Below are 26734 nucleotides of genomic sequence, written 5' to 3'. Positions count from 1 at the left end.
GGAATAACTTTCAAATTCGATGTTATTTATGATTACGGAGATTCGGTACACATATGAGGAATATGTAATATGCTGAAAAGGGTTGCAAAGCTTCTACTTAAACAGATGCAACCGGCGAAGGAGGGGGGAGTATGTTACAACTTGTTTCAGTCGAGATTGCTAGTAGTATGCTTTCGAAATTTCTTGCCATGACGACTGATTATGAAGCATTAAAACTAGAGTGCAAAAAAAGTTTTCGCTGCTATTTACCGCCCACCGGACGGTAGACTTGACTACGTTTTTTGAATTCATAGATACACTTCTCAGTTTTGCATGCTCGCCAAAATTGAACGTCACTATCGGTGGCGATTGTAATATAAATCTACTTGAGGAAACTTTCAGCTCACGTGAACTCGAAACGCTTCAAGATTATTTTATCTGCGCTAATGTAATAACTTAATCTACGCGCATCACCTGCGATTCTGAGAGGCTTTTTTGATCTGGTCATTACAAATAAGACAACAGATTATGCAATATCAGGTGTCGTTAATGCACAGATAAGCGATCATTTAACCTTTTATTTTATCCGCAAAGAAAACACTTCAAAAAAGTATACCAATCATCAAATGTCTTTTATTACTCGCTATATTAACCCGAGAGCAATCAATTATTTCGTGGTCTGATTGAGGACGCAAACTGCAGCTCAGTATTTGAATCCATAGATTTAAATGAAGCAAATGATATATTTATGTCTATCTTTAGGAGAGTTAATTACAGGTTGTTTAGGATAAAATGAGTGAAAAGATCGAATAAAATTTGAAAACCGTGGATTACAGATGAGTTTCTTTGAAGGATTCACAAAAAAGATGGTGTTTCCGTTTCATAAAGACCAGAAATCCCTCTGACTTTCTGCCTTCAATAAACATAGAAATTATGTAACAAAGTTCCTTAGCAAATTTAAAAACGACTATTTTGAAAATCTCTTCAATGAGGCATCTGGCCACAGCGACATAGTATTACGTGAGATCAACAACCTACTGAAGCCAGGTAGTAAGCATAACAACAATTTTGAGATCACGGTAAATAAGCCACAGTTATCTGGTGATCTTACTATCTGCTAAATAGTGACCATAACGAAAACGCCATAAGTTTTTTGGGCACACCTTGCACACACACTGCATTTTTATAACCTGTTGCATCACAAGAACACAACAAATTCGCTCAGGTTTTATGTCTTGCAATAACAGCAAGGCAAAAAATATAGGTTGGCTGGAAATTAGCCCAAGTACCACGCCGTCAATGGACCACCATCAGCCCAATATCGGGGGAAGCCGGCCACAACATTGGGGCCAATACTGGTGTTTCATTGGGGCGCTACCCGTGGCAACATTTTATCTAAGTTACTAGACTGACTTTCCTACAATGGCCACTTATGGCAGACTAGGGTGTTTATTGGCATGCAGCCCCACTCAACAGCTACCCAATATCTTCCACCCAAGCATACCCACTGGCTCCTATATAACGTACATCCAGCCACTCTCACTGGCTATCCAATACTTACAAACAAGTTTACTCCCTGGCTTTTAATAACTGCTATCAAGCTAGGCTCATCGGCTGCCCAACATCGCCCACCCAAGCTTGTCCACTTGCTTTGCATCATTGGCATCCAGGCAATTCCTTTATTGTTGACTGTTGTTTTTTGACTATTTTTGATTTGATGGGTTTTACAGCGCAGAGGCAGCTAATGCCGTCATGCGCTAAACACGGGATTGGGTTTGTTTCGTGCAGGTAATAATACATATACAGCATCCTGAAAGTATACATTTATTCACACAAAAAAGCAGGAATTGTTCGTTTTATGAATATTTATTAGGTGCGCATGTGGTACATAGTGAAAAAAGACAACAGGCAGAATTCTTTCAGACTTTCAGGACTTCACCTCTGGTTATGTCCAATGACAAGGCATCGGCAGATCCCAGGTTGTAGGAAGACACTGCATGAAAGGCAGCTTCAGATGTCTTGCAAGCCAGAATATCTAGCATGCGCCCTTTGCTCTCGGGTATAAAGACAGCATCTTTCAGCAGCCCCTACCGATGTATGCTTGAGCAGCTTGCATGTCACCATCTTCGTTTCGTACAAACATCTGCAAGCGTAAACAAAAATAAGAGCCAATATTATGCAAAATTGTTTTTTTTTTATTTCAGCTTGGGCACATTGTTCATGAGCAGTAAAATTAGTCACTGCTACAAAATTAGTTTGGACAAGTCATTGTGCTGGTATTGGAATTTGTGAAGAATGCATGTTTTTTTTTTTTTGGTGCAATAGAGTTGAAGCAAAAGCTATTCTTACTCTCGACGCACATAAACCGAAGATAAGCACATTCTGTTAATCGTAATTAACTGGTTCCAATCACTGACAAAATGATTATTTGCAGTTAATACGCCGCACTGTATAAAAAATGGATATCTTACCGGTCGTCCAGCACAGCCGTGCATGCAGCGTCAACTGAAGGAGCCCTAGAAGCCCAAGAGGAAATTAGCACGCATAGGTCCGTCTAGTGATCCCGAGTCTTTACTCCTGCAGGGAAGTGTAGCAACATGGGCGGCAAATAAAGCAACAATTTCTCCCAAAAACCTAATCCGTTACGAGCATATATATTTAAATAAAGGGTCAGCGATACTCACACTGAGCTGCAGGCTGTTCCGCGAGACAGGACGAGGCGTGTTGTGGTTCTACTGTTTATTCTCCGAGTGCGACGGAGCTGCAGCACACAAACCGCTAGGCGCGCACCTGCGCTGCTAGCGAGAAGAAGGAAGATCAGAGAGAGATAGCGCGCCATCACAAGTCGTGCGAGCGCAGCAGCGCTGTCCGCATGGTTTCATCATCATCATCAGCCTGATTATACCCACTGCAGGGCGAAGGCCTCTCCCATATTTCTCCACTTAACCCGGTTCTGTGCTAGCTGCATCCACTTGACCCCTGCGAACTTCTTAATCTCATCCGCCCACCTAACTTTCTGCCGCCCCCTGCTACGCTTTCCTTCCCTTGGAATCCAGTTTGTTACCCTCAGCGACCATCGGTTATCCTCTCTTCGCACTACATGTCCTGCCCATGTCCATTTCTTCTTCTTAATTTCTACTAGAATGTCGGTAACTTGAGTTATTTCTCTGACCCACTCTGCACGCTTTCTATCTCTTAATGTTACCCCTACCATTTTTCGTTCCATAGCCCTCTGGGTTGTCCTCAACTTAAGTAGAACTCTCTTGGTTAGCCTCCACGTTTCAGCCCCATAGGTGAGTACAGGCAAGATGCAACTGTTGTATACTTTCCTCTTGAGCGATACCGGTAAGCTGCTAGTCATAATCTGCGAGTGCTTGCCAAATGCGCTCCATCCCAATCGTATTCTTCTTGTTATTTCCTTTTCGTGGTCCGGGTCTGCGGTTACTACCTGTCCTAAGTAGACATATTCGCCTACTACTTCCAGTATTTCGCTACCTAATGTAAACTGCTGTTCCTTCCCGAGGCTGTTGAACATTACCTTAGTCTTCTGCATATTGATTTTCAAGCCTACCTTTCTACTTTTCCTGTCTAGGTCATCAATCATTATTTGCAGTTCATCCCCCGAGTTGCTTAGCAAGGCAATGTCATCAGCAAATCGCAGATTACTGAGGTATTCTCCATCTACCCTTATCCCTAACTGCTCCCATTCCAAGTCTCTGAATACTTCCTCTAAACAAGCTGTGAATAGTACTGGGGAGATTGTGTCTCCTTGCCTAACACCTCTCTTTATGGGAATTTTGTTACTTTCTTTATGCAGAACTATGGTTGCTGTGCAGCCGCTATATATATCATTCAGCACTTTCACGTATGGTTCGTCTACCCCCTGATTTCGCAATGCCTGCATCACCGCCGAGGTTTCAACTGAGTCAAATGCTTTTTCGTAATCAATGAATGCTATGTATAAGGGCTGGTTATATTCCGAGCATTTTTCTATCACCTGATTGATGGTATGGATATGATCGATAGTAGAGTACCATTTCCGAAACCCTGCTTGATCCTTTGCTTGATTGCAGTCTAAGGTTGTCCTGATTCTATTAGCGATTACCTTGGTAAATACCTTATACGTAACAGACAGTAAGCTGATTAGTCTGTAATTTTTAAGGTCCTTAGAGTCCCCTTTCTTGTGAATGAGGATCATGTTTGCATTCTTCCATGGTTCCGGTACCGTCGATGACACCAGGCACTGCGTATACAGGGTGGCCAGGTTTTCTAGCACAATATCCCCCCCGTCCTTCAGCAAATCTGTAGTTATCTGATCCTCTCCAGCTGATTTCCCCCTTTTCATAGTTTCTAGTGCTTTCTTGACCTCGTCCTTCGTCACTGGTGGAACGTCTGACTGTTTTTCCCTACCGCCAATCTCATTACGGTCCTGACTACTTTGGCTACTGTAGAGATCTGTATAGAACTCCTCGGCTACTTTGACTATCTTTTCCATATTAGTGATGACGTTGCCCGAATTGTCCCTTATCGCATACATCTGGTTTTTGCCTATGCCCAATTTCTTCTTTACCGCTTTAAGGCTTCGCCCGTTCTTTACAGCATGCTCAATTTTCTCCATGTTATACTTCCTAATATCGGCCACCTTGCGCTTATTGATTAGCTTCGATATCTCGGCCAATTCGATCTGGTCTGTTGGATTGGAAGCTTTCATACTCTGGCGTTTCCTTATCAAATCTTTCGTCTCCTTAGACAGCTTACCGGTATCCTCTCTAACTATCCTACCGCCTACTTCTACCGCGCACTCAGTAATGATATCTCTGAAATTATTGTTTCCTTGCCTCTAGGGTAATGTCGCCATCCTCAGTTAGAGCTGAAAACCTATTCTGTAGCGAGATCCTGAACTCTTCTGCCCTCCCCCTTACCGCTAATTCGTTGATCGGTTTCTTTCTTACTAATCTGTTGCGTTCCTTCTTCAGATTTAAGCTAATTCGGGACCTCACCATCCTGTGGTCACTGCATCGCACTTTCCCGATTACCTCTACATCTTGCATAATGGCGGGGGTTGAACACATTATGAAGTCGATTTCATTTTTAGTCTCTCCGTTAGGACTTTTCCATGTCCATTTCCGGTTCTTCCGTTTGCTGAAGAAGGTATTCATGATTCGTAAGTTATTGCGCTCTGCAAACTCAACTAGTAACTCCCCCCTGCTATTCCTAGAACCAATGCCATAGTCACCTACTACCTTGTCTCCTGCCTGTTTTTTCCCTACCTTGGCATTGAAGTCGCCCATTAGTACAGTATACTGCGTCTTTACTTTTCGCATTGCCGATTCTACATCTTCGTAGAAGCTTTCAACTGCCTGGTCATCATAACTACATGTAGGTGCATAGGCCTGTACAACCTTCAGTTTATACCGCTTATTAAGCCGAATTACGATGCCTGCAACCCTCTCATTAATACTATAGAATTCATCTATATTACCCGCTATATACTTATTGGCAAGGAAACCTACTCCTAGTTGTCGCCTCTCTGGTAAGCCTCGATAACACAGTACATGCCCATCTTTCAGTACAGTATATGCCTCATTCGGCCTCCTAACCTCACTAAGCCCTATGACATCCCATTTCATGCCCTCTAGTTCCTCTAACAGCACTGCTAAGCTAGCTTCACTAGCTAGGGTTCTAGCATTAAACGTTGCCATTGTCAGTTTCCAATGGCGGCCTGTCCAGCGGAGCCAGACTTTCTTAGCACCCCCTGCTGCGTCACAGGTCTGACCGCCGCGGTGGTCAGTTGTTCCGCAGCCGCTGGTGACTGAGGGCCGGGGTTTTATGGAGCTTATCATAGGAGGTTGCGGCCAATTACTGCACCAGGGTGGCCAACTCCTGTTCTGGTGAGGGAGTGCGTTGCCCGAGGTATTCACCGGCATCAGGTCGCACCCCAAACCTGTGTATGCAATTCCATCAACACGCGGATTTTTTTTTCTTTCATCCGGTGGAGAATTGCGCGGCACCGGGATTTGAACCCCGGTCCTCTTGCATGCGAGGCGGATGTTCTACCGCTGCGCCACCGCTGCACCATGGTTTCATATGACACCGCAAGTTGGAATTCAGCTGGGGGTGACTGGACGCCGCTCAGGTGCGGGAAAAAAGCCACGGCGAAGGCTGGCGCCGCTGCGTCGCAAATAGCCGCCAGTTCGAAAAAATGTACCGTTTTTGCCAAAAGTATCCAGGCTGCCCAATTTGCTCCTTAGCCGTGTAGTTAATCGTTTTACAAGACAAGCCAAATTATTATTCACCTGTGCGGAAAACAAAGCCCACCACTCTTTCTGTAAAGACCATGTATTGCCTTTTGAAATAGATCAATGGCTCCAAACACGGTTGAAAAGGAAACCCAGCAGGCAGGTTATTTTTGGCAAAGAGGGTACGTTTTTTTCTAAACTGTTAGAGCGAACGAACGTAATTTCTAGATTCAAATACCCTCGGTCTGGTTTCAATGTGTTTTGATAATATTCCTTATAAAACTTGGAGAATCTTTCCAGAATACTTCATAGGAACAAGCATTTAAACGCGTCATGTTAAGCCGACTTTGCAAAAATATTCGAAGCCAGGTCATGATAGTTATACACGCGCAGATGCAGCTTTCTGAAAAAACATTCCTTGAAGAGCAACATGACCAGTCAACAATAATTGTATGACAAATATTTCGGTGGTGAGCACGCATTCATGTTTTTTTGTTCCTGTAAAACAAAAAAAATTGCACTTATTTCCAGTCTGCAATTGTGGGGTTGCTATTCTTCAAGCTTCTTCAATATTTTCTCTTGTAAGTCTTTACCAGGAAATGTTAAGCCCGAACTAGTTAACAGCTGCCAAAGCAAGTACACAACTTGTAGTAAAAAGTTGGCAGCGTGCAATGCTATTGAATTTAAATACACTTCATTCCAGAACATCTGAGCAAGCTAGATTTTTCATCTACCAGGCGAAGGTAGAGAACGTCTAGAAAATAATGCTTTTATTTTTTTTTTTACACGGGGGGATCTCCTTTTGACTACGAGCTATGCTGCATCAACAGCCTAAAGGGATTGTTCATCATTCGTCTCTTGATGAAGCATTCAAAGCAGAGCACGCTGGCATATAGAATGAAGTGCACATTTAAGGCTGATGGAAATTACAATACAAAATATTCTGCAGCTAGCCCGTCTTCTGTGCTTACAAGACCACTTACGACGGAATACAGTTGGTGCTGGCGCTTCGTTGAGGAGTCAGCTAGCATACATGACGAAACGGTGCAGCATTTGTCTTCACTGGCACAATCTCTTCGACCTCTGTTTTCCAAAATCTGATCTTTTAGTTCACCACGCAAATGAAATAATGCATAATAAAACATTTATGTATCTATTTTCAGTTATGGACAAACGTTTTCAGGATGCGGATGTAAAACTTCATCGCAACAAATTACACCGGGCTGACATCCTATAGTATATATGGTTTTGAAGGTGCTACGTCTTACTGGCCTACTGCAGATTGAACAAATGTATATGCTTGTATACTGCGCTGTACTGTAATTCTATACATTTGCATCGACCGTTGTCAGCTTAAAAAAATTATGCGTCTGTTTTGTTGAGATTTTATTAGGAGGGTGATGAAGTATTCCTAAACTTTTCACGTATGAGTGGCCTCACACCTCACACTGAAGACGTATAGAATGAATGGTAGGGCCTGTAACTGCTGCGCGTTTCACATCTGTATAAACTTCTTCATGGTTGAGAACAGCGCAAAAGTCGGGCATTTCTAAACGCTTCGTAGACGGCAGAAGCCACGCGTCCGACTCGATGGCAACATTGCACGAAGCATGCCCTGCTTGCATGCGTAGTGCCACCCAATCATTCATTGCGGGGCTTTCTAAATGTTTTGGCTACAGAATCTCTGCCTTTATCTTATGGCATGGGCCTGTCAAAAAAAACGAAGCCTTACGCTGGCATGGGTTAAGCCACTAGAGCAATGGGGGAGGACCCTATACCAACCGTGCCCCTTACGGCCTTGATAAATGTTCTCTACTACTGTTACTATATCGTTGACAGTGCATAAACCACGCTTGAAAGCCATCGCGAAGGACACGACAGTATTGTTCAGGACGTTAAAAATATATCAGGATATACAGGTTGAGAATTGATCGTTGTTATCTGCAAGCCAATTCTGGTCAACCCATGTCATGATATGTGCAATGTTTTTCCAGCCATCAAAACTCAGTGGACAATATCAACCACTATAACCCAGTCATATTCATTTGGTTCAAGTCCCCAAAACTGGCGGGGCACATCGAGCGCTGTTTGCCAAAATGTATTCAATGTAGATAAGCCACCTATACTAACAGGATCAAGTCAATCAATGCATACAATGATACCTGCAATGTTGGCGAGCCATCACAGCTGTCCATAAAGTATTGACCACTATAACCAATGATGGATACAATATTGGGAAACCATCTAAACTAGTAGTAAAATATTGACCATCGCATGGCAGTGAATATTTCCAGTTGACAGGCGATCAATGATGGCAAGAGAATATTGATTAACTTATGTAAAGATGTATGGTATTTTGTCAAGCCATTAGACTTCGTCAGGCAACATCGACCACTGTAATTGCAAATATACAATGCTGGGAATCCAAGGCGTCTGGCGGGAGGATATTGATCAATATATGCCAAGACACATTCGATGCTGACAAGCAATAAATACTGGCATTGCAATATTCACCAATGTATGTCATGATAAGTGCAATGCTGGCCAGTCGCTACAGCTCATTGGGCAATATTGCCCACTAGAACCAACAAGTATACATTGTTGGGAACCCCCTAAGACCGGTGTGATAACATTAACCAATATATGCCAAGATATAATAAATGTCAACAAGCCAGCAATACTGCTGGCAGGACAATATTTACCATTGTATGCCATCATCGGGCGCAGGGGTATATTGACAAATGTATGCTAATATATATTCGATGTTACCAAACCGCCAATATTGGCTGGCCAGTATGTACCAATGTATGCCATGATATGTTCAATGCAGGCCAGTGGCCATCATTCGTTGGGAAATATCGGCCACTGGAACTGAAGATGCATACAATGTTGGCAAGTCACTAAGACTGGTAGGATGATATTGACCAATGAATGCCAAGCTATATTCAATGTTGACAAGCCATATATACTGTGACGAAGATATTTACCAATGTATGCCATGATTCGCGAATTATGGGCAAGACATTGGTGATGGCTGAGTAAAATTGGCCATCATATTTCATTGTGTATACAATGTTGGCAAGCAATTGTATACGCAAGGTCATTATTACCCCTTGATAACCCATGAATGCCATTCATAGGGGGAACATGTAAATCACTGGTCCAAGAGTGGTCTATGTTATCGTATGTCTTTACTATTATTGGTAGCGGATTGCAACGCCGGGCTATTGGTGGACCAGTCATCACCAATCAGTATCTAATATCGAGCTGGTTCCATGTGCTACCTGGGTGGCCTGTCAAGTTTTTTCTTGACAGTTATGGCGAATATTATTGCCCATATTTTAAATCTCTTCTTCAATATCGGAACCTCTCCCATGAACATGCAATGAGCTAATGTGGCAATTTTGCACAAATCGGGAAACAGATTTGAGCTCGCTAATTGTCGCCCAGTACAAGTTCTACCAGGCATTTCAAAAGGATTTCTAAAATTAACTGTAAAAGAATCACTTCATTTCGTGACAAGCATAATATAATGTCAGAGCACGTTTGACTTTCGCCAAAACATGCCGACCGAATTATCTCTTTAGACCCAGAAAGACTGCGTCAATAACGGTTTCGAAGACAGAAAATTAACATCAGGTATGTATATTGACTTTTCTAAAGCTTCCGACAGAATTATTCATAACACCCGACTTGCTAAATTAGAACACAATGGTTTTCGTGCCATTCCCCTAGCACTTCTAAGGTCATATTTAAGACAAAAAACAGTCTGTTTCCATCAATGACGAACAGTCCATGCTACGAAGCATTACATTAGGTGTGCCACAGGGCAGTGTCCTTGGGCTAGTGCTCTTCAACCTATACATTAACGATATAACACAGGTATCTCAAGATGCATTTTTGTAAGCTGCACTGACGATACTAGCATTTTCATTATGTGTAATGATAAAAGTGAACCCGAGAAACTAGCATATTGTGTCCTAAAGAAATTGTCAGAATAGAGCAGAAGAAAATATTAGAGATAAATAATAAGAAAACAAAGGCTGTTTTATTTGCACAGCCATAAAAATGGATTAAACATGATCTAAAACTCTGCATGGGCACCGAGAGCATAGAGATCATAAGAAGTGTCCATGTTGGGGTATTATTCATCCAAAACGTGATGTGGGATAGGCCCATAGAGCATGTCGTGAAGTGCCTGGTTAGGACCTGTGGAATACTTTGAGGGATTTAGAGTGGTACTACCGGTCAAAATGAAACTGCTTCTCTTTCTAGCTATTCTTACTCATCATATCAAATATTGTAATCTAGTCTGGGGGACCACTTCGTGCACAAACTTGCATAAGCTCTTACTTCTACAAAACACAGCAATCAGTCACATAGCAGGTGGTGCTTATGACGCTCACATAAGTGAGTTATTTTTCTCACTCAAATTACTTCCAGTAACACATGAGTACGAGGTAAATGCTTTATTAAAATAGAAATATTCCATTATGTGTAATCGCATGCCTTTTTTACATTTACGTTTTTTGTCGAAACCACCAGAAATAATTTTCGGCATCAGGAGAAGGGAGGAATGGTTGATTCCATTTCCACACACGAATCATGGTAAGAATACGCTCTAGTATCATACGTCAACCTTATTCAATAAATGACACAACTCTGATATAGATATTATTACTGAATCGAAGAAGCAGCTAAAAGATTTAAGTTATTAATAGTTTCTAGATATAGCACGAAACCTATAAATAATGTATAAAATTCGTGCTCACAAAATTCTTGCACATCTGTACAATCGCATTATATTTTCTGTTGCACATGCTATACACCTCGTATTTGTCTGTGCAAATGCAGAAACAAGTTCCATCGGTCGACCTACATGTGTCGCCTTTGTACGGGTACTTCAGGCAGCAGGGCTACTTTCTTGGCCCTGTGGGGGCACTTGTGCGCTTCTTGTGCTCGGAGGCTATGGGGGGTTTGGAGAACCTTAATCCTCGTCTCTCATGGCCTTCTGACGGTATTTGCTGTTCCAGGATGGCTCCGCCATGCGGCTGGGAGGTGCAAGCCTCGCGGTCTGGTTTTTTTTGGTGGGGGCGGTGCATTTAATACTTTACGTGTTCTTCAAAATGTGCAGACAGGAATTGATCTTAGCTATTGGCCATTTTATGGTCTTGAATTCACACATGCAAATTTCATTATTCTCTGAAGGCACTATTTTTACCTACCGAAAGCTACTGCATACACTTTCTATTGCCTGTTCAGTCTATCTTTATTTAATCCATGTTGCTGTTCATTGTATAACATCATTCTCGCTTTATGTTCTTTTCTCCAAAATTGTAAAATTTGCAACATTAATTTCACTGCAAGCATGAACGATCCGTTGCCAAGTCAAGCTGCTCATGTAGCAGCTTTTTGTTCTTCTCTGGCATTTGCTTCTGTAACGAAAGAAATGCTAAAATAAATTGAACTGAATTGGATTGAAGCTGCTCAATATGGCTAGGAGCTGGTAGCTCTTCCAATCAAAGGCAGTGGGCACCCCCCCCCCCCTCATTTCTTCATGAATTTTGAGGCCTATTTGAGTTCATAGGGTGCAGCGGTGGCGTAGTGGTAGAACATCCGCCTCGCTTGCAAGAGGACCGGGGTTAATATCCCGGTACCACGCAATTCTCATCCGGATAAAAAAAATTTCGCGTGTCGATGGAATTGCATAAACAGGTTTGGGGTGCGACCTGGTGCCGGCGAACACCTCCGGCAACGCACTCCCTCACCGGAACAGTAATTGGCCTCAGCCTCTCATGGTAAGTTCCATGAAACCCCGGCCCCTAGTCACCAGCGGCTGCGGAACAACTGACCACGGCGGCGGTCAGACCTGTGACGCAGCAGTGGGTGCTAAGAATTTCTGGCTCTGCTGGACAGGCCGCCATTGGAAACTGACCCTGGCAAAGTGTTAACGCTAGAACCCTAGCTACCGAAGCTAGTTTAGCAGTGCTGTTAGTGGAACTAGAGGTATGAAATGGGATGTCATAGGGCTTAGTGAGGTTAGGAGGCCGAATGAGGCATATATTGTACTGAAGAATGGGCATGTACTGTGTTATCGAGGTTTACCGAAGAGGAGAGAACTAGAGTAGGTTTCCTTGTCAAGAAGTATATAGCGGAATATATAGATTAATTCTATAGTATAAATGAGAGGGTGGCAAGCATCGTAATTAGGCTTAATAAGCACTATAAACTGAAAGTTGTACAGGCCTATGCATCCACACGTAGTTATGGTGACCAGTCAGTTGAAAGCTTCTACGAAGATGCAGAATCGGCAATGCGAAAAGTAAAGACGCAGTATACTGTACTAATGTGCGACTTCAATGCAGAGGTAGGGAAAAAACAGGCAGGAGACCAGGCAGTAGATGACTACGGCATTGGTTCTAGGAATAGCAGGGGGGATGGACTAGTTCAGTTTGCAGAGCGCAATAACTTAAGAATCATGAATACTTTCTTCTGCAAACGGAGGAACCGGAAATAGATATGGAAAAGTCCTAACGGGGAGACTAAAAATGAAATTGACTTCATACTGTGTTCAACCCCCGCCATTATGCAAGATGTAGAGGTAATCGGAAAAGTGCGATGCTGTGACCACAGGATGGTGAGGTCCCGAATTAGCCTAAATCTGAAGAAGGAACGCCACAGATTAGTAAGAAAGAAACCCATCAACGAATTAGCGGTGAGGGGGGAGGGCAGAAGAGTTCAGGATCTCACTACAGAACAGATATGCAGCTCTAAGGGTGGCGACATTACCGTAGAAGCAATGAACAATAATTTCAGAGATATCATTACTGAGTGCGCTGTAGGAGTAGGCATTAAGATAGTTAGAGAGGCTAACGGTAAGCTGTCTAAGGAGACGAAAGATTTGATTAAGAAACGCCAGAGAAAACGCTTCCAATCCAACAGACCAGATAGAATTAGCCGAGATATCAAAGCTAATCAATAAGCGCAAAGTGGCCGATATAAGGAAGTATAACATGGAGATAATTGAGCATGCTATAAAGAACGGAGGAAGCCTTAAAGCGGTAAATAAGAAATTGGGCATAGGCAAAAACCAGATGTATGCGATAAGGTACAAGGCGGGCAACGTCATCACGAATATGGACAAGATAGTCAAAGTAGCCGAGGAGTTCTATACAGATCTCTACAGCAGCCAACGTATTCAGGACCGTAATGAGATTGGCGGTAGGGAAAAACAGTCATACGTTCCACCAGTGACGAAGGACGAGGTCAAGAAAGCATTATAAACTATAAAAAAGGAAGAATTAGCTGGATAGGATCTGATAGCTAGAGATTTGTTAAAGGACAGGGGGATATCATGCTAGAAAAACTGGCCAACCTGTATACGCAGAGCCTGGTGGCATCAACGGTACCGGAACCATGAAAAAATGCAAACATTATCCTCATTCATAAGAAAAGGAACTCTCATGACCTTAAAAATTACAGACCAATAAGCTTACTGTCTGTTACGTATAGGTATTTACTAAGGTAACCGCTAATAGAATCAGGACAACCTTAGACTGCAATCAAGCAAAGGATCAAGCACGTTTTCGGAAACGGTACTCTACTATCGATCATATCCATGCCATCAACCAGGTGATAGAAAAATGCTCGGAATATACCAGCCCTTATACTCAGCATTCATTGATTACCAAAAAGCATTTGAGTCAGCTGAAACATCGGTGGTGATGCAGGCATTGCGAAATCAGGGGGTAGACGAGCCGTACGTGAAAGTGCTGGAAGATATATATAGGGACTGCACAGCAACCTTAGTTCTGCATAAAGAAAGTAACAAAATTCCCATAAAGAAAGGTGTTAGGCAAGGAGACACAATCTCCCCAGTACTATTCACAGCTTGCTTAGAGGAAGTATTCAGAGACTTGGAATGGGAGCAGTTAGGGATAAGGGTAGATGGAGAACACCTCAGTAACCTGCGATTTGCTGATGACATTGCCTTGCTAAGTAACTCGGGGCATGAACTGCAAATAATGAATGATGACCTAGATAGGAAAAGTAGAAAGATAGGCTAAAAAATCAATATGCAGAGGACTAAGTAATGTTCAACAGCCTCGTGGAGGAATAGCAGTTTACGTTTGGTAGCGAGGCACTGGAAGTAGTAGGTGAATATGTCTACTTAGAACAGGTAGTAGCCGCAGATCCGGACAATGAAAAGGAAATAACAAGAATAATAAGGTTGGGATGGAGCGCATTTGGCAAGCACTCGCCGATTATGACTACCAGCTTACCGGTATCGCTCAAGAGGAAAGTATACAACAGTTGCATCTTACCTGTACACACCTATGGGGCTGAAACGTGGAGGCTAACCAGGAGGGTTCTACTTAAGTTGAGGACAACTCAGAGGGCTATGGAACGAAAAATGGTCGCGGTTACATTACGAGATGGGAAGCGTGCAGAATGGATTAGAGAAATAACTCAAGTTACTGACATTCTAGTGGAAATTAAGAAGAAGAAATGGGCGTGGGCAGGACATGTACTGCGAAGAGAGGATAACCGATGGTCGCTTAGGGTAACAAACTGGATTCCAAGTTAAAGGGACCAAGCAACGCGTAAAACGGTGTTTAGTAAAGCAGACGAGCGATAGGTATTCCCTCACTAATCAACCTATCGCAAGAATTTTTGAGCTAGCTATATTAACACCGGAGATATCAGCGATTAAAAATAGCGATCCTCCTCTCTCCCCTCAACTCAACACTCCGAGACACCAAACAAAAATAAAGAAAGCATCTAGAGGGCTGCGCCCCGCCATGGCCCCGCCCATGAAGCGTCATCTGATGACGTTTCAATGCCAACTTCCGGTTGTCGCCGGGAGTGGGGAAGCAGCGGCGGCCGAAGCTCATGCGGAGCCGATTTCCTTTCGCCTTTCGCTTGTCGTTCGTCGTTGCCTTTCCTTCTCATCTACAACCACTACACCTACAATGGATCCTGATCTAGAAGCGCGATTGCTCGCGATTACCGCTGCCATGGGCATCGAGCCCTATAAATTCACCCCGTACCGGGTGAACGGCGGCGACGACAGCGACGATGACAGCAGCGACTCGTCGGCGGGCTCACCGGAGTCTCCGGGCAGCGGCGGAGACGACGGCATCCCGTGGTGAGTGACAGATGCATGATTATATCCTCCACCGTAATTTGTTATTTCGCGGGCCAAGCCTGATAGCAGTTCTTGCAACTGTCATCTTGAACTATCATTTAATATCTGCAAGTCTGCGCGGTGGAAGATTGGATAGAGCAAACAGGATCCATAGCCTTCCTTTATTGTGCATACGCAGGTGCAGTTGCGGCCGCTGCGAGGAGATTCCAACGCAGGAAGAGCGAGTCTGCGGTCGTGGCGTGCCAGAGGCAGTACAAGAACAGGCAAACGGCTGTATAACAGCTAATGCCACATTCGTTAGTATGTGCTGCAATGCACAGGTACTCAATGCTGTGTATATGGAGTTCGTCGACGGCGTCGAAGTTGAGGAGGATGACGATTTGAACAGGTAGTAGCGCAGAAGCGTCACGCGACAGAAGCGCGCTTTCACGTTCGGATGTAACACTTGTTTTTTCAGACGGAACCGCTACCTCGCCTACCGGCTGTTTACGCAGTGGATCTGGGGAAAACTCGGAAGAGGAAACCGAGTGGTGCTGCCAGCATGCGTCGTTGCACGCATTAGACGCCAATTCCCGTCTGCCAGCTATGTAGGCTTCAGGCACCCACCTCTTTAATTCTAGGTGATTATCGGTTTTCTGTGTGTTAGCATCTAGATTTCATCACATGTGCACGGCGTCTAGCATATAGCGGTACATGTTGGCGCCTTTTATCTTTCTGATGCCCCAAGAACGAGAAATTCAGATTTTCTTCATAAACTGGTCTTCAGTGTTTTTTTTTGTTTTTTTTAAAGCATAGATGTACAAGAGTTTAATTTCTTAAAGTGTCACAATACATTGTGTGACTGTCACAGAATAGAGGTAGAACGAGAGGAAGAAGATATGCTTCAGTTCGCAGTTCGAGCCAACGTTTCGATCTTCGTCTGGGCCACAAGTCCACTTGTCAAAACGTTGGCTCGACCTGCGAACTGACGCGTACCCCATTTACCCTTGTTCAGCGCTCCTTCATACCGTGTCACAGAATAGGTACTGCTCGTTTCGCAAACAGGTGTGGATGCTTATAAATTTGTCTCTCTTCACCGCAGTTACCAAGGCAGTTGAGGAGCAGCAACATCTTTTGCCATCAACTGCGGGATTTGATTAACCACTTACTACTTCTGTGATGGATCGTCCCAAAGCCGACATTCTCTACGAGTAAGAAATTTAGTCTAGAAACAGGGGCCAAGCAAGTATTTATCTTTTACTTGTTATGCGTAACTGGAAAATTTCACTTTATTTGTAGTCTGGTGCAGCTGGGGGGCACTTGCTGTACACAACTCTTGTGATTTCTGATAGTAAATGCAGGGGAAAAGAGGGGCTCGTTTGAGATACATACGAAGGGGACCAACAGTCATTGACACCATGTAAACATAGGGGAATATTATTTGTTGTTTATCAATGGCAAGCAGTAATGTAACAATGGAGATAATTAGAAAGTAGTAGAAGAAGAGTAACATTTAACTGGTATGTGTTTTTTTTGTCTACTTTGTAATTATCTCCATGATTACCATACTATTTCCATTGCTCAATACCAAATAAAAATTACCTTATTCTTTCTGTGATGTCAGTGGCTGTTGGTTGTCTTTACATATATTCTCATCTCTGTGTGAGAAAATGGGTTTTGATTGTAATGAAAGGCACAGTAATTGTCTTACTTTTCAGTGAACTCTTCAACTATGCGAGAAGGGAGGAAGATGCGAGGGAAAAATGGAGTGTAGGGCTGCGGGAAAAATTTTAACCAGCTCAGGATCTTAAATGTGCACTGATATTGCACAGCACACTGGTGCCTTTTATTTTCACCTCCATCAAAAGGTGGACACTGCAGCACGGTAGCCATATTTTGAAGGAGTTAAAACAACGGCCTGTGTGCTGTTCAGTGTCAGTGCATATTTATGATCCCGAGCTGGTTAACATTTTTTTCAGTCCTACACTCTATCTTTCCCTCCTCCCTTCCTGCATGGTTGAAGAGTTCACTGAAAAGTAAGACAGTTGCTGGGCACTCCAGCTCAGTAGCCAAGCGCTCTAACCACTGAACCACAGCAGTGGGTCTGAGTGGGAGCAGCTGGAACTTTGTAGCTGCATTCTCAGTGTAGGCACATAACTGAAGGCTTTCAAAACGATTTATTCTTGCTGCTACCTTGACTGCCGCCCGTGTACAAGCAGCCTCTTCTGGCTGTCACACCCTAATATCCTTCCTCGACTGCCAACTCTATTTCTGCTGGGTGCTTGTAGTGGTGCACGACTTGAGGCCGTTCAGGTATTTTGGCCTTTGTTTCGTCTTTTGAGGCCCATGCTAAACGGTGAGTTGGCTGCTTTCAGTGCCTGGGACCCTTCGTCGCTTAGGTGCTTGGTCCTGAGATAACCAGTGCATCTTGTTCTGTCACTTCGTTACACGGGGCTGTGTGGCAGTCTCTCTTTGAATGTTTTCTGCTCAATCTGCCGACAGTCCACTTGTTTCCTGGGCAAGATTGCCTTCAGAGGCAGATCACTGTTGACCCCAGAGGCTTTTTGATGTGTCATACATGTTTTGGTACAATTCAGTCCAGCTTACCAGGATCCCCTTTATCATTATCTCTGCTGGCAGCAGTGCTGTAATGCTATTGCCTTCCCTCTTTGTAATTTCTAGAAGCTGAGGCCTGAATACTTCTGATAGCTCAGTCAGTTTGCTCTGTTACACGAGCACCTGGTCACCCATGGAGAGGTTTTGCATCCTCTTTTTTGTCTGGTGTTCATATTCATTCCTGGTTTCCTTTCATAATCCCTATTTGCAGTTTTGGTGTCACTTTTCCCCTTTGCAGTGATGCAGCCATCAGTTTTGTGGTTCTCAATGCTGTCCCCTTTTTATTACTTCAGCCTTGATCGCTTGTAGTACAGCTGCATGCCTGCCAACTCTTCTGACTTTTGTATAAGAGGTACAAATATAGACCTGTCTGAGGGTTTCGCTAATGTTGCCCCAATTTTGCTTAAGGTACTTTCTGTTTACGAGAAATTATTCGAATTATACTAACAGAACACCTCCCTAATAGTATCTTTTGCCAGCACAAAAGCACACTGCGAACCATCTGTGAAATCACTATCAGCAGCCGTAGCGTTGCAGTGACTTTCACCATTTATCCTTGGGGGCACAATACCTCATCTAAAACTCGATAGCTGTTCACGGACTTATTGAAGTATTAATGCCACTGTATGGCAGCCACTTTTGCTAGCCTTTTGATTTCGGGCTCGGGCTTTTGGACTAGCCTTGCCTTCTTTTTTTTTTCTGTGACCAGCTGATGTGTCTAATGCAATGCGACTCTTGTGTTTCGCAGCCATATAGCAGCCATATTTGTGAACACAGCGCGGAACAGGACGCAACACAAGAGAACGCAGGTAGACAGGACGGAGCGCTGAACTGACAACTTTTATTTTCAAAAGAAAGGTGACCCGTATTTAAGCGGTGCCTATCAGAATACGTGATCAATGCAGGGAGCAAAACACTGCTAAAAATCCTTTCTGGAAGAAAGAATTGGTCAAAGACAACAAAAAAAATGTTATGAGGGATAAGCTCTGATAAATAATTTCTGCTGCATGAAAGTTATGCATCTCCAGTGCCAATAACAAGAAAAAAGAGATGAACATTTAAAAGCAAAAACCCCAACAATGTTTCTACAAACAAGAATGTGAACATGGCACTAACCGCATTGAAAAGAGGTAAACAGGTTTGAATGTTAGAAATGAAAACATTGACAGGACTGTGAGCATGACGATAACAGGATAAAAGCCCAACAAAAAACACTGCCAAAAATGATCACCAATGACAAACGACTAAAAACACAACCAAAAAGAGATGAAAGTTTTCGAACTCTGTTCAAATCTACACTATCTTGAGAGAAAGGCTACTTATTTTTCTGACTGTAGAATTGAAGGCATGCTTATGCACTGATCATCCTTTGAATGCTGGCAGCTTCCATAATCTCACGTGTTAGCTTCTCGACATGTCTCCCTATCACTGAAGTTTTTTCGAAGTCTGGTAAGCATCTTGATTCCGCATGTTCACAGTCCCTACAGTGAATGCCCAGATGGCACGACTTTTGAACGGTTACACTGTATTTTTGTTCTTTCAATCTCTCGTTTAAGCAACGACCCGTCTGACCAATGTACTTTTTGCCGCAAGACAGAGGAATGGAATAAATAACCGACTTAGAACACTGGACAAAGGGCTGCTGGTGGCGAGTGGTGCAAATGTTCCTTACCTTTTTAGGTTTATTTACATGATTGCAGAGACGTGCTAAACGCTCAGGGGCACTGAAAACTACTTCTACACCAATTTTTTTTTTCAATTTTTTTCAGGTTGTGGGAAATTTGGTGCTTGTATGGCAGAACAACCAAATTCTTTCCGCGCATCTGTTGTCTTTCAGCTAAAGGTCTTTTTGACTTATTCAGCATACCTTCAGCAACAGAGGCCAACAGCTTAGAAGGGTAGTCTGCTTGTTCCAATCTGGCTGTCTGCCTTAAGAAACTTTTTTCCAATGCAGTGAATGCAAGATTTGAACCAACTAGCCCAACAGCAAGTGTTGCTCATATAGCAGCTTCATGGCTGCTCAAAGCCTGGACAGCACTTTCAAGTGTTTTTAAAAGCTGTGCACTCCAAAATTTCAGTTCTTCTGGCGATCAAAGAAGGGTTAGAATTTCCGGTTCTGAACCACGCATATCTGTGATCATGGTAGCAAGGATGGCATCGAGGTTTACATCACATTGAATACATATGCCGGGGATATGAGCAAGCAGCGCATAACTAGACAAGCCTGGTGCTTACGGTTGTAAAAGCACAGGCATTCTTGTCACAAAAATGTATAACTTCGGAATTTAAAAAAGAAAATAAATGTTTGAAAGCCCCCCCCCCCCCCCAGTCAGCCAGGGTTAACAAACTTCAAAGAGGTCGGGTTGGCAGGTATGCTGGTGTACACTACGGTCCACTGCTAAAGGAAACACGAGATTATGTGGCCTAAACACTTTGCGAAGTGCCACCGCCGGCATGAATGAATAGCTTCAAGTGCATGGGCGGGAAGAGCGGTCGGGAACGGCAGCAACGCATTGTCTTGCAGAGCATTTTTGGCAGAGCATCAAGAGCATTTGAAGGACGTTTTTTTTTCGGTACCACATTGTGGTGGACTAAAGGCGGCAGTTTCCTCCTCTGATGTTCTCAATTCAGAAAATGTCAGGGGTGCTATAAAACTGAAATTACATTCAGCTTCGGGGGCCTTTGAAGCGACTCTGGTGCTCATTGATGAGGTCTTCTTTTGTCGGTCTCTCAGAGCTGCTTGACATATGGTTGGATGGTAGGCTTTCATAGCTGTCAAAGCTCTCTTTATAGGTGTAATTCTTGCACCGTGCCACAGAGCTCTGCAGCAAGGCATCGACATAATCTGCAAGGAGATAAGTGCACTTCAGCATTGATATGCATTTCTATTTTATTTCCATGCCCCCTATTAATGTAAAAGGGCTCGAAGTTCAATGCTAACGACCAACATTTTTGTTCCTTATCACAAGCAATTATGTGAACATTTTCACCTGCGAGTAATCCATTGAAGCCTGGTTCTATTACCTGCCTAGAAGCTCAGCCAAGGTTTCTAATTGGGCTAGTTGGTTATTGGAATCAGACATTGGGGCTAGTGCAAAAAAAAAAAAAAAAAAAAAACAAGAAGAGATTACAGTTCACTCCCTAGACTTTCTGGAGAAAGAAGGTATTTATGCAGATTTTTCTCTTCATTCTCCTCTTTTCTTGTATTCTGCTGCCACCGCCTATACTTGCAGTCTCATTGAGAGGTGCTAATGGAGCCACCAGAAGCATTGTAGTAAAAAAAAAATCTAACACAGCTGTGGCTCTTTAAGCCAATGATAAGGATCTTTTACGAACGTGCATATTTCTTATGAGTGACAGCTGTACCGGATGTACCGGCCCCATTCTGGAAAGGAAATTTCACCGTAAAGTCGACCCATTTGAGGTTAGTCAAAAGAAGCATTATGCCGAAATGCATTTATGATGCTCTGAACACTGTTGCACTCACAATTCTGGGCATTAGGTGGCACGGCTGAGAAATTATCTACTGGATAAATGTTTGTGTCCGTAGCCAAGAGCCTCGTGCCAGAAGTCTATAAGAGGCTAACCTTAAGGACAGAAAAAACTTTCTTCATAAGCAGTCATGTTCATCTCATCTGCCTTTTGGCCTGCTCCTGAGTACTTGTGTGAGTGTTTTCCTGTATCTTTATTTACATTTGTTACTCTTGTAGAAGGGTAAAACATAGGTTTTGTCGCTCCCTCCTTTTTACTCTCGTTCTTATCACAAATGCTCTTCTAGCTATAAGTTTTAGTGGCGGTTCTGTTTGGTGTTCCATGGTTTTCATGCTCCTAACACTTATACTCCGTGGTCTAGTAAGTTAGCAAACTCTACCTTGCCCTTTTGAAGCTTTCTTCAATGCCATAGTGACTTGCTCATGGTTGACGCCTTTCCTTTTTCTATTTCTTTGAAATCTAATATCTTGTGTTTACCTTTCTCTTGTTAGGCATCATTTGTTTTGCATTTTGGCCCTTTTCTCGATTTTTTAACATGGTGTTCTTGGTGGCTTCAATACCACCTCTTGGTGTGACTGCAACTGAAGACAGAGCAGCGGCACAAGAAAAATGAGAAGGAAGAAAAAAAGGTGTGCATAAATACTTCCTCTTTATGTAGTAAATTTTAGTTGCAAGTCTAGTTAATGTCCTGTTGGCTCTTTTTCTTTGTGTATATTCCTTTTGCACTAGCCACAATGTCTGAATCTAGAAGCCCAGGGCTCTATTTATGGAGCAAAAACAGCTTCTTTCAACCAATATATTTATTGAGTGTCCCAAAATTGTGTCCTGGCTGAAACTCTTTCCTACATTGCATGTTCTTAGTAAAAATTAAGTTTTGTTTTGCTGTCACCTGTTGTTTACTTACCATAAGTGGGCTGCTCTTTCACGGGGCAGACAGTGAAGTGCCCCTTTCTTGCTTTCGAGGACTTCACCTTCCACTGTTTCTCTCCTTCCTTGGTTTCAGCTTGTTCTCGGCTAGCATTCTCATTGAAGTGCAGTACAGCAAGCCGGGTCCTGAAATAGTTAAAGGGAATGATGTGCTTGCATACTACCTCTTAAGGCTATAAGTACCTTGCTTGCATCATATCTGGTGAAAAAGCATTTGCTTTGGGAGCAAAATGTATCAGCACGCTGTTGAAGGACTCCAGTGAGAATGTTTGAGCCTCTGGAGAGAGCTGGTGAAGGTCATGTAGTAGCAAAGGGGCTTCCACAACTGCTTTTAGGCTCTTGAAGGCATCCGATTCTGCACAAAGGTAATTGGAAGCGAAACTTGACAAATTAATTTTGCAGCACAAAACACTGCTCACGGTATGCATTAAGACCATGAATGCAGTGTATATAAGAACTTCTTAACATTTAGAAGTGTACCAATCAAGAGTGCCTGATTTTATCATTAAACAAGCAAATTCATAATAGTGGTATTTTATGGTGTTCACATTGCATTATATTGGTATGAGAGCAAGCAGCCAGGATTAGTTACCTACAATATCCAGGTAATTTTGAGTCGGAGCACCTTGGGATCTGGAGATTGTTGACTATAGTGGCTCATTGTTATAATAAAATATGCATACTTTTGGTGTGGGTATTGTGGTTACATGCGTGTTGTATACTTCAGTTTTCAGAGTGAATTTGTACAAAGTTCTATTGTTTGTGATGCAGTGATCAGTGGAAATCATTTTTTGATTTTAGATTGTATCCTAAAATTGCAAAATAAAAAGAAATCTTAGTATCTGAGAATCACTCACTTGGCTTCATCCAGTGCCTGTCCCCCATGGGTGCATGTAAGGACTTCTTGTACAACCCTTCGTGACCCTCGTGGATATTGCAGATGTGGTTCAGCAGACTTATCCACATGCTGACCCCAAGGACCCCATTACCTTGACTGGCAACAGCAATCCAATACAGATGATTTATGATTGCCTGCACCCAGTGTGCAATAACAGGGTACTTCTTGCTGAGAGCCCACAGCTTTTTCTTCAGGCCTAAAATTTATGGAAATATCATTTATAAAAAATGTCACTTTTCTTCACTTAACTACCCACCTTTAGCAACATGCCAAACATCAAACAGGTGTCTTATTTGTGGCCTGCTGACTCTGCAGTAGCGCTTCACGCCTGGGTGCCGGTCTGGAAAAGTAATGTGCAACTCACCACATGCACTTTATGCTGGCTAATAGTTCCTATGTTACCCATAAAACCAAGAATCTTCCACTAACTAAAAAGGTGGTGTTAAAAGATAAACGAGTTTATTACTTTCCATTCTTTGTATACATTTGCATCTAAAATTAGCTCATGCCATTCACTAAAACCAAACCACTAGCAAATGGGAATATTATGATGCTGGAATGGGTTCATATCAGCACAACCAAGATTGACAGTAGCAAACTGTACCTGTGGTTAGGGAACTTATCATGATCCCCTTTTGTTCAAGTGCATCCAGGCACTTAATGAGTCCCTGCTTTTCCATAGACACACTGTTTGGGACTGCAGGAGACTGCACAAAGACACACAAATGAGCATTTTATATTGGCTCATGTGAATATGCTTGAAAGATATGGTTTCAGAAACTCACCTCACCGACCTGTACTTGTGCAGTGTGAATAATACGTCCCAGCTGCGTAGCGAGCACACTGTATGTCATGTATTTGGCACTGTAGCCTGGTGAATCGCACCTCCCATCGCCTGCTAGGCCCACCTTCACACCATTCAGGTCAGCCACCAGGAGGGCCTGCTGCTGCTCAAATAGCTGTATGCAAAATTGTGATCAGTCTTTCTATGGCAAATAAAAGGGGTCATTAAATTTTGGGCTAGTTGATTCATAGTGGATTGAAATTTTGTGCACACAAGACAGGACAAGAAAGGGTGCACACTGGACCTTGTGTGTCCCCTTTCTTGTCCTGTCATGTCCACAAAATTTCCATCCAAAATGGGTCCCCTTAACATGCATATATTAATGAGATTTACAAGTATGTATCACTGTTGAAATTACCCTGTACCCTATTCCACACTGTAGCATTCACAGTTGCCAGCTTTTGCAGACTAATGCATAACTAACAATATGGGATGTGTAAAAATGGCTTTTCAAAGCATGCAGCAAGCAAACGGTATAGTCTACATAATTAGCAAAGAGCCAAACCTCATTAATAGCAGGCAAAAGGAAGCCCCGCTGGTAGTTGTAGAAGGTGCGCTGTGAGATTGCCTGCACATTTATGAACTGCAGGCAACGGAGTGATGCTGCCACTGGGCACCCAGAAAACAGGATGCTGGCAGCCAGGAGAAGGTTGCCAGCTGGGTTGCCACCTAAGAATGGCTGGCTCCTCCACTTGAAGCGGTGACCTTGCGAACATGCACCCTCCACTGTCAGTAGGGTGCCCCGTACTTTAAACACACAGCGGCACATGAGGCTGCACTTGCGGCATGCACTCACAAGGTCTCTGAGGCAGCTTTCAAATACGATAAATTTCTTTTCGGCATAAACAGGTGCCTCGGCATCCAGTTCTTGGTCTCTGCAAATAAAAGGCAGTAATTTACAATTCGTGCATATTGTTTTCACTCCTCTAGGCTTTCTTACGTACATGCAACATTACAATGCGCATTTTCCACTTTCTTGCAAATTTGAGTTTAGGCCAGTGTGTTCAACAATAAATGGTATCAAGGTGTCAGATAAGCCTTCACTGATTTCAGGATTCTGATCGGGAAGATACATAGAGAATAAAAAAAATGACAATCCTTTGCATCTCATGAGAACTATATGGAGGATGAAAGTCTGAAAGGCATTGGATTTTGGGCTGAAAGCATGGCGAAATCTATTAATTGCCTATTTATTAGCACACAATATAGAACTGAAGTCCAACTTTCATATGGATAAGTATATGACCTGAAAGACCACTCGATCTTGTAAAATGTTTTTAGCTAAAGTGGCAAAAGTACTTTTGCATACCTGCAGAAGCTGTCATTGAATGACGGCATGTATGTGGTGTCCAGTGGTTCTGTCTGTTCTTCATTTTCGTAATCCTGGCTGTCGTTCAATGATGCCTCGGGCTCCGGAGACATAGATGGCAAGGCAATCGGGGACACGGGTGCCAATTCGAGGTCAGGTAGAGGTGTTGAGGTGGGCAGTGGTGTTGAAGCTCCTTGGGACCTGAAGTGTGTAGGCGACAGTAAGAGTGCCTCGTTGTGCTCTTCGGTGGCCTCCTGGAGAGCACATGGCTGAGTCTGAGTCATGGCTGCAACCCGCACCTTCAGGCCCAGGTACACCTGCGTTGCTGCCACAATGCAGAATAATTGTTAGTACATCTAGTAGTGCAGGTATTTATACATTGTACAGGGCGCCTCTTCTTTTTTTACTGTTTACTAGCTTGTGTGTATACAAAAAGTATGATGGATATGCCTATGTGGTCTGTGCAGGTGGGCTTTACAGCTAGGCTGACATTAGGAAAGATTTTGATAATTAAACAATTGACTGAACAAATGAACTGCACTTTTTATTGAAGAACAATATTGTGAAATTCACGATCATCAACATCACAGGTGAGCCCTGTTTGTAATTTTTTTTAATCAGAATTGTGGTTGAAATATTGAATGTCAGAATGTTCATTTGAAAACTCATTGCTGGCTGCCTGAAATTACAGTATTATATAATAATGTCCTTACACACAATAAGGTTGCCAAAATCACCCTAGAATGTTACATCATCAAACACACAATCTGTGTTTGCATTTGGTACATAAGAGATGCAACAGATGGCATATTCCAAATGTGCAAAGCCAGAAAGACAACTCTGCAGGCTTTCAAATGTGTATTTTCGAAGTAAAATATTTTAACCTCACTGCTGATAAAGCAGTTTTAAAAATGAATTTAACCTTTGATGTCCATGAGATTCAGATACCACATTATTGCCCGTTGGTATAAAAATTATGTTGTGTACATAATTTTAGTTGTCTAATCATCAAGCTCTGTCACATGATTTACAGCTTGCTGCAAAGCCCACCTGCAAAGACTGTGAAGACTTGCATAGTTTTTGAAATGAAAGTTTGTAAACAGTTACAACATCACAAGATACCTTTGAAGTAACAGAATAGTTTATCACAGCAACTACTAATTTTGCTGGTGTTTTTTTTTTTTACTTACCAACAGAGTGGCACTCCTTAGTGCTTTGGCTTGCATGGAGAAGCGCCTGTGTGGTTTGGGTTGCCACTGTGCATTTTGCAGCAGAGCATGCACACCTGCACACTGGTTCCTAA

General features: G+C 42.9%; 1 protein-coding gene across 1 annotated transcript; it reads right to left on the bottom strand.

Annotated features, from left to right (window-relative positions):
• Positions 1–20415: 20415 nt before the first annotated feature.
• On the bottom strand, positions 20416–26506 carry LOC146179741 (uncharacterized). The gene is made up of 10 exons (XM_084580267.1): positions 26482–26506; positions 25432–25756; positions 24628–24997; positions 24064–24237; positions 23883–23985; positions 23535–23618; positions 23238–23474; positions 22564–22735; positions 22358–22506; positions 20416–20806 (listed from the first exon to the last, which is right to left on the bottom strand). Exons 1-10 carry the CDS (start codon positions 26504–26506, stop codon positions 20628–20630), a joined length of 1818 nt encoding a protein of 605 aa, XP_084436393.1. The 3' UTR covers positions 20416–20627.
• Between the last annotated feature and the right edge of the window lie 228 nt (positions 26507–26734).

Source organism: Amblyomma maculatum, chromosome 9, assembly GCF_055883805.1.
Source record: "Amblyomma maculatum isolate TAMU_Amacu chromosome 9, ASM5588380v1, whole genome shotgun sequence".
Lineage (NCBI taxonomy): Eukaryota > Metazoa > Arthropoda > Arachnida > Ixodida > Ixodidae > Amblyomma > Amblyomma maculatum.
The sequence above is the reverse complement of the archived record's forward strand: the minus strand, read 5'-3'. Positions and strand labels throughout refer to the sequence as shown.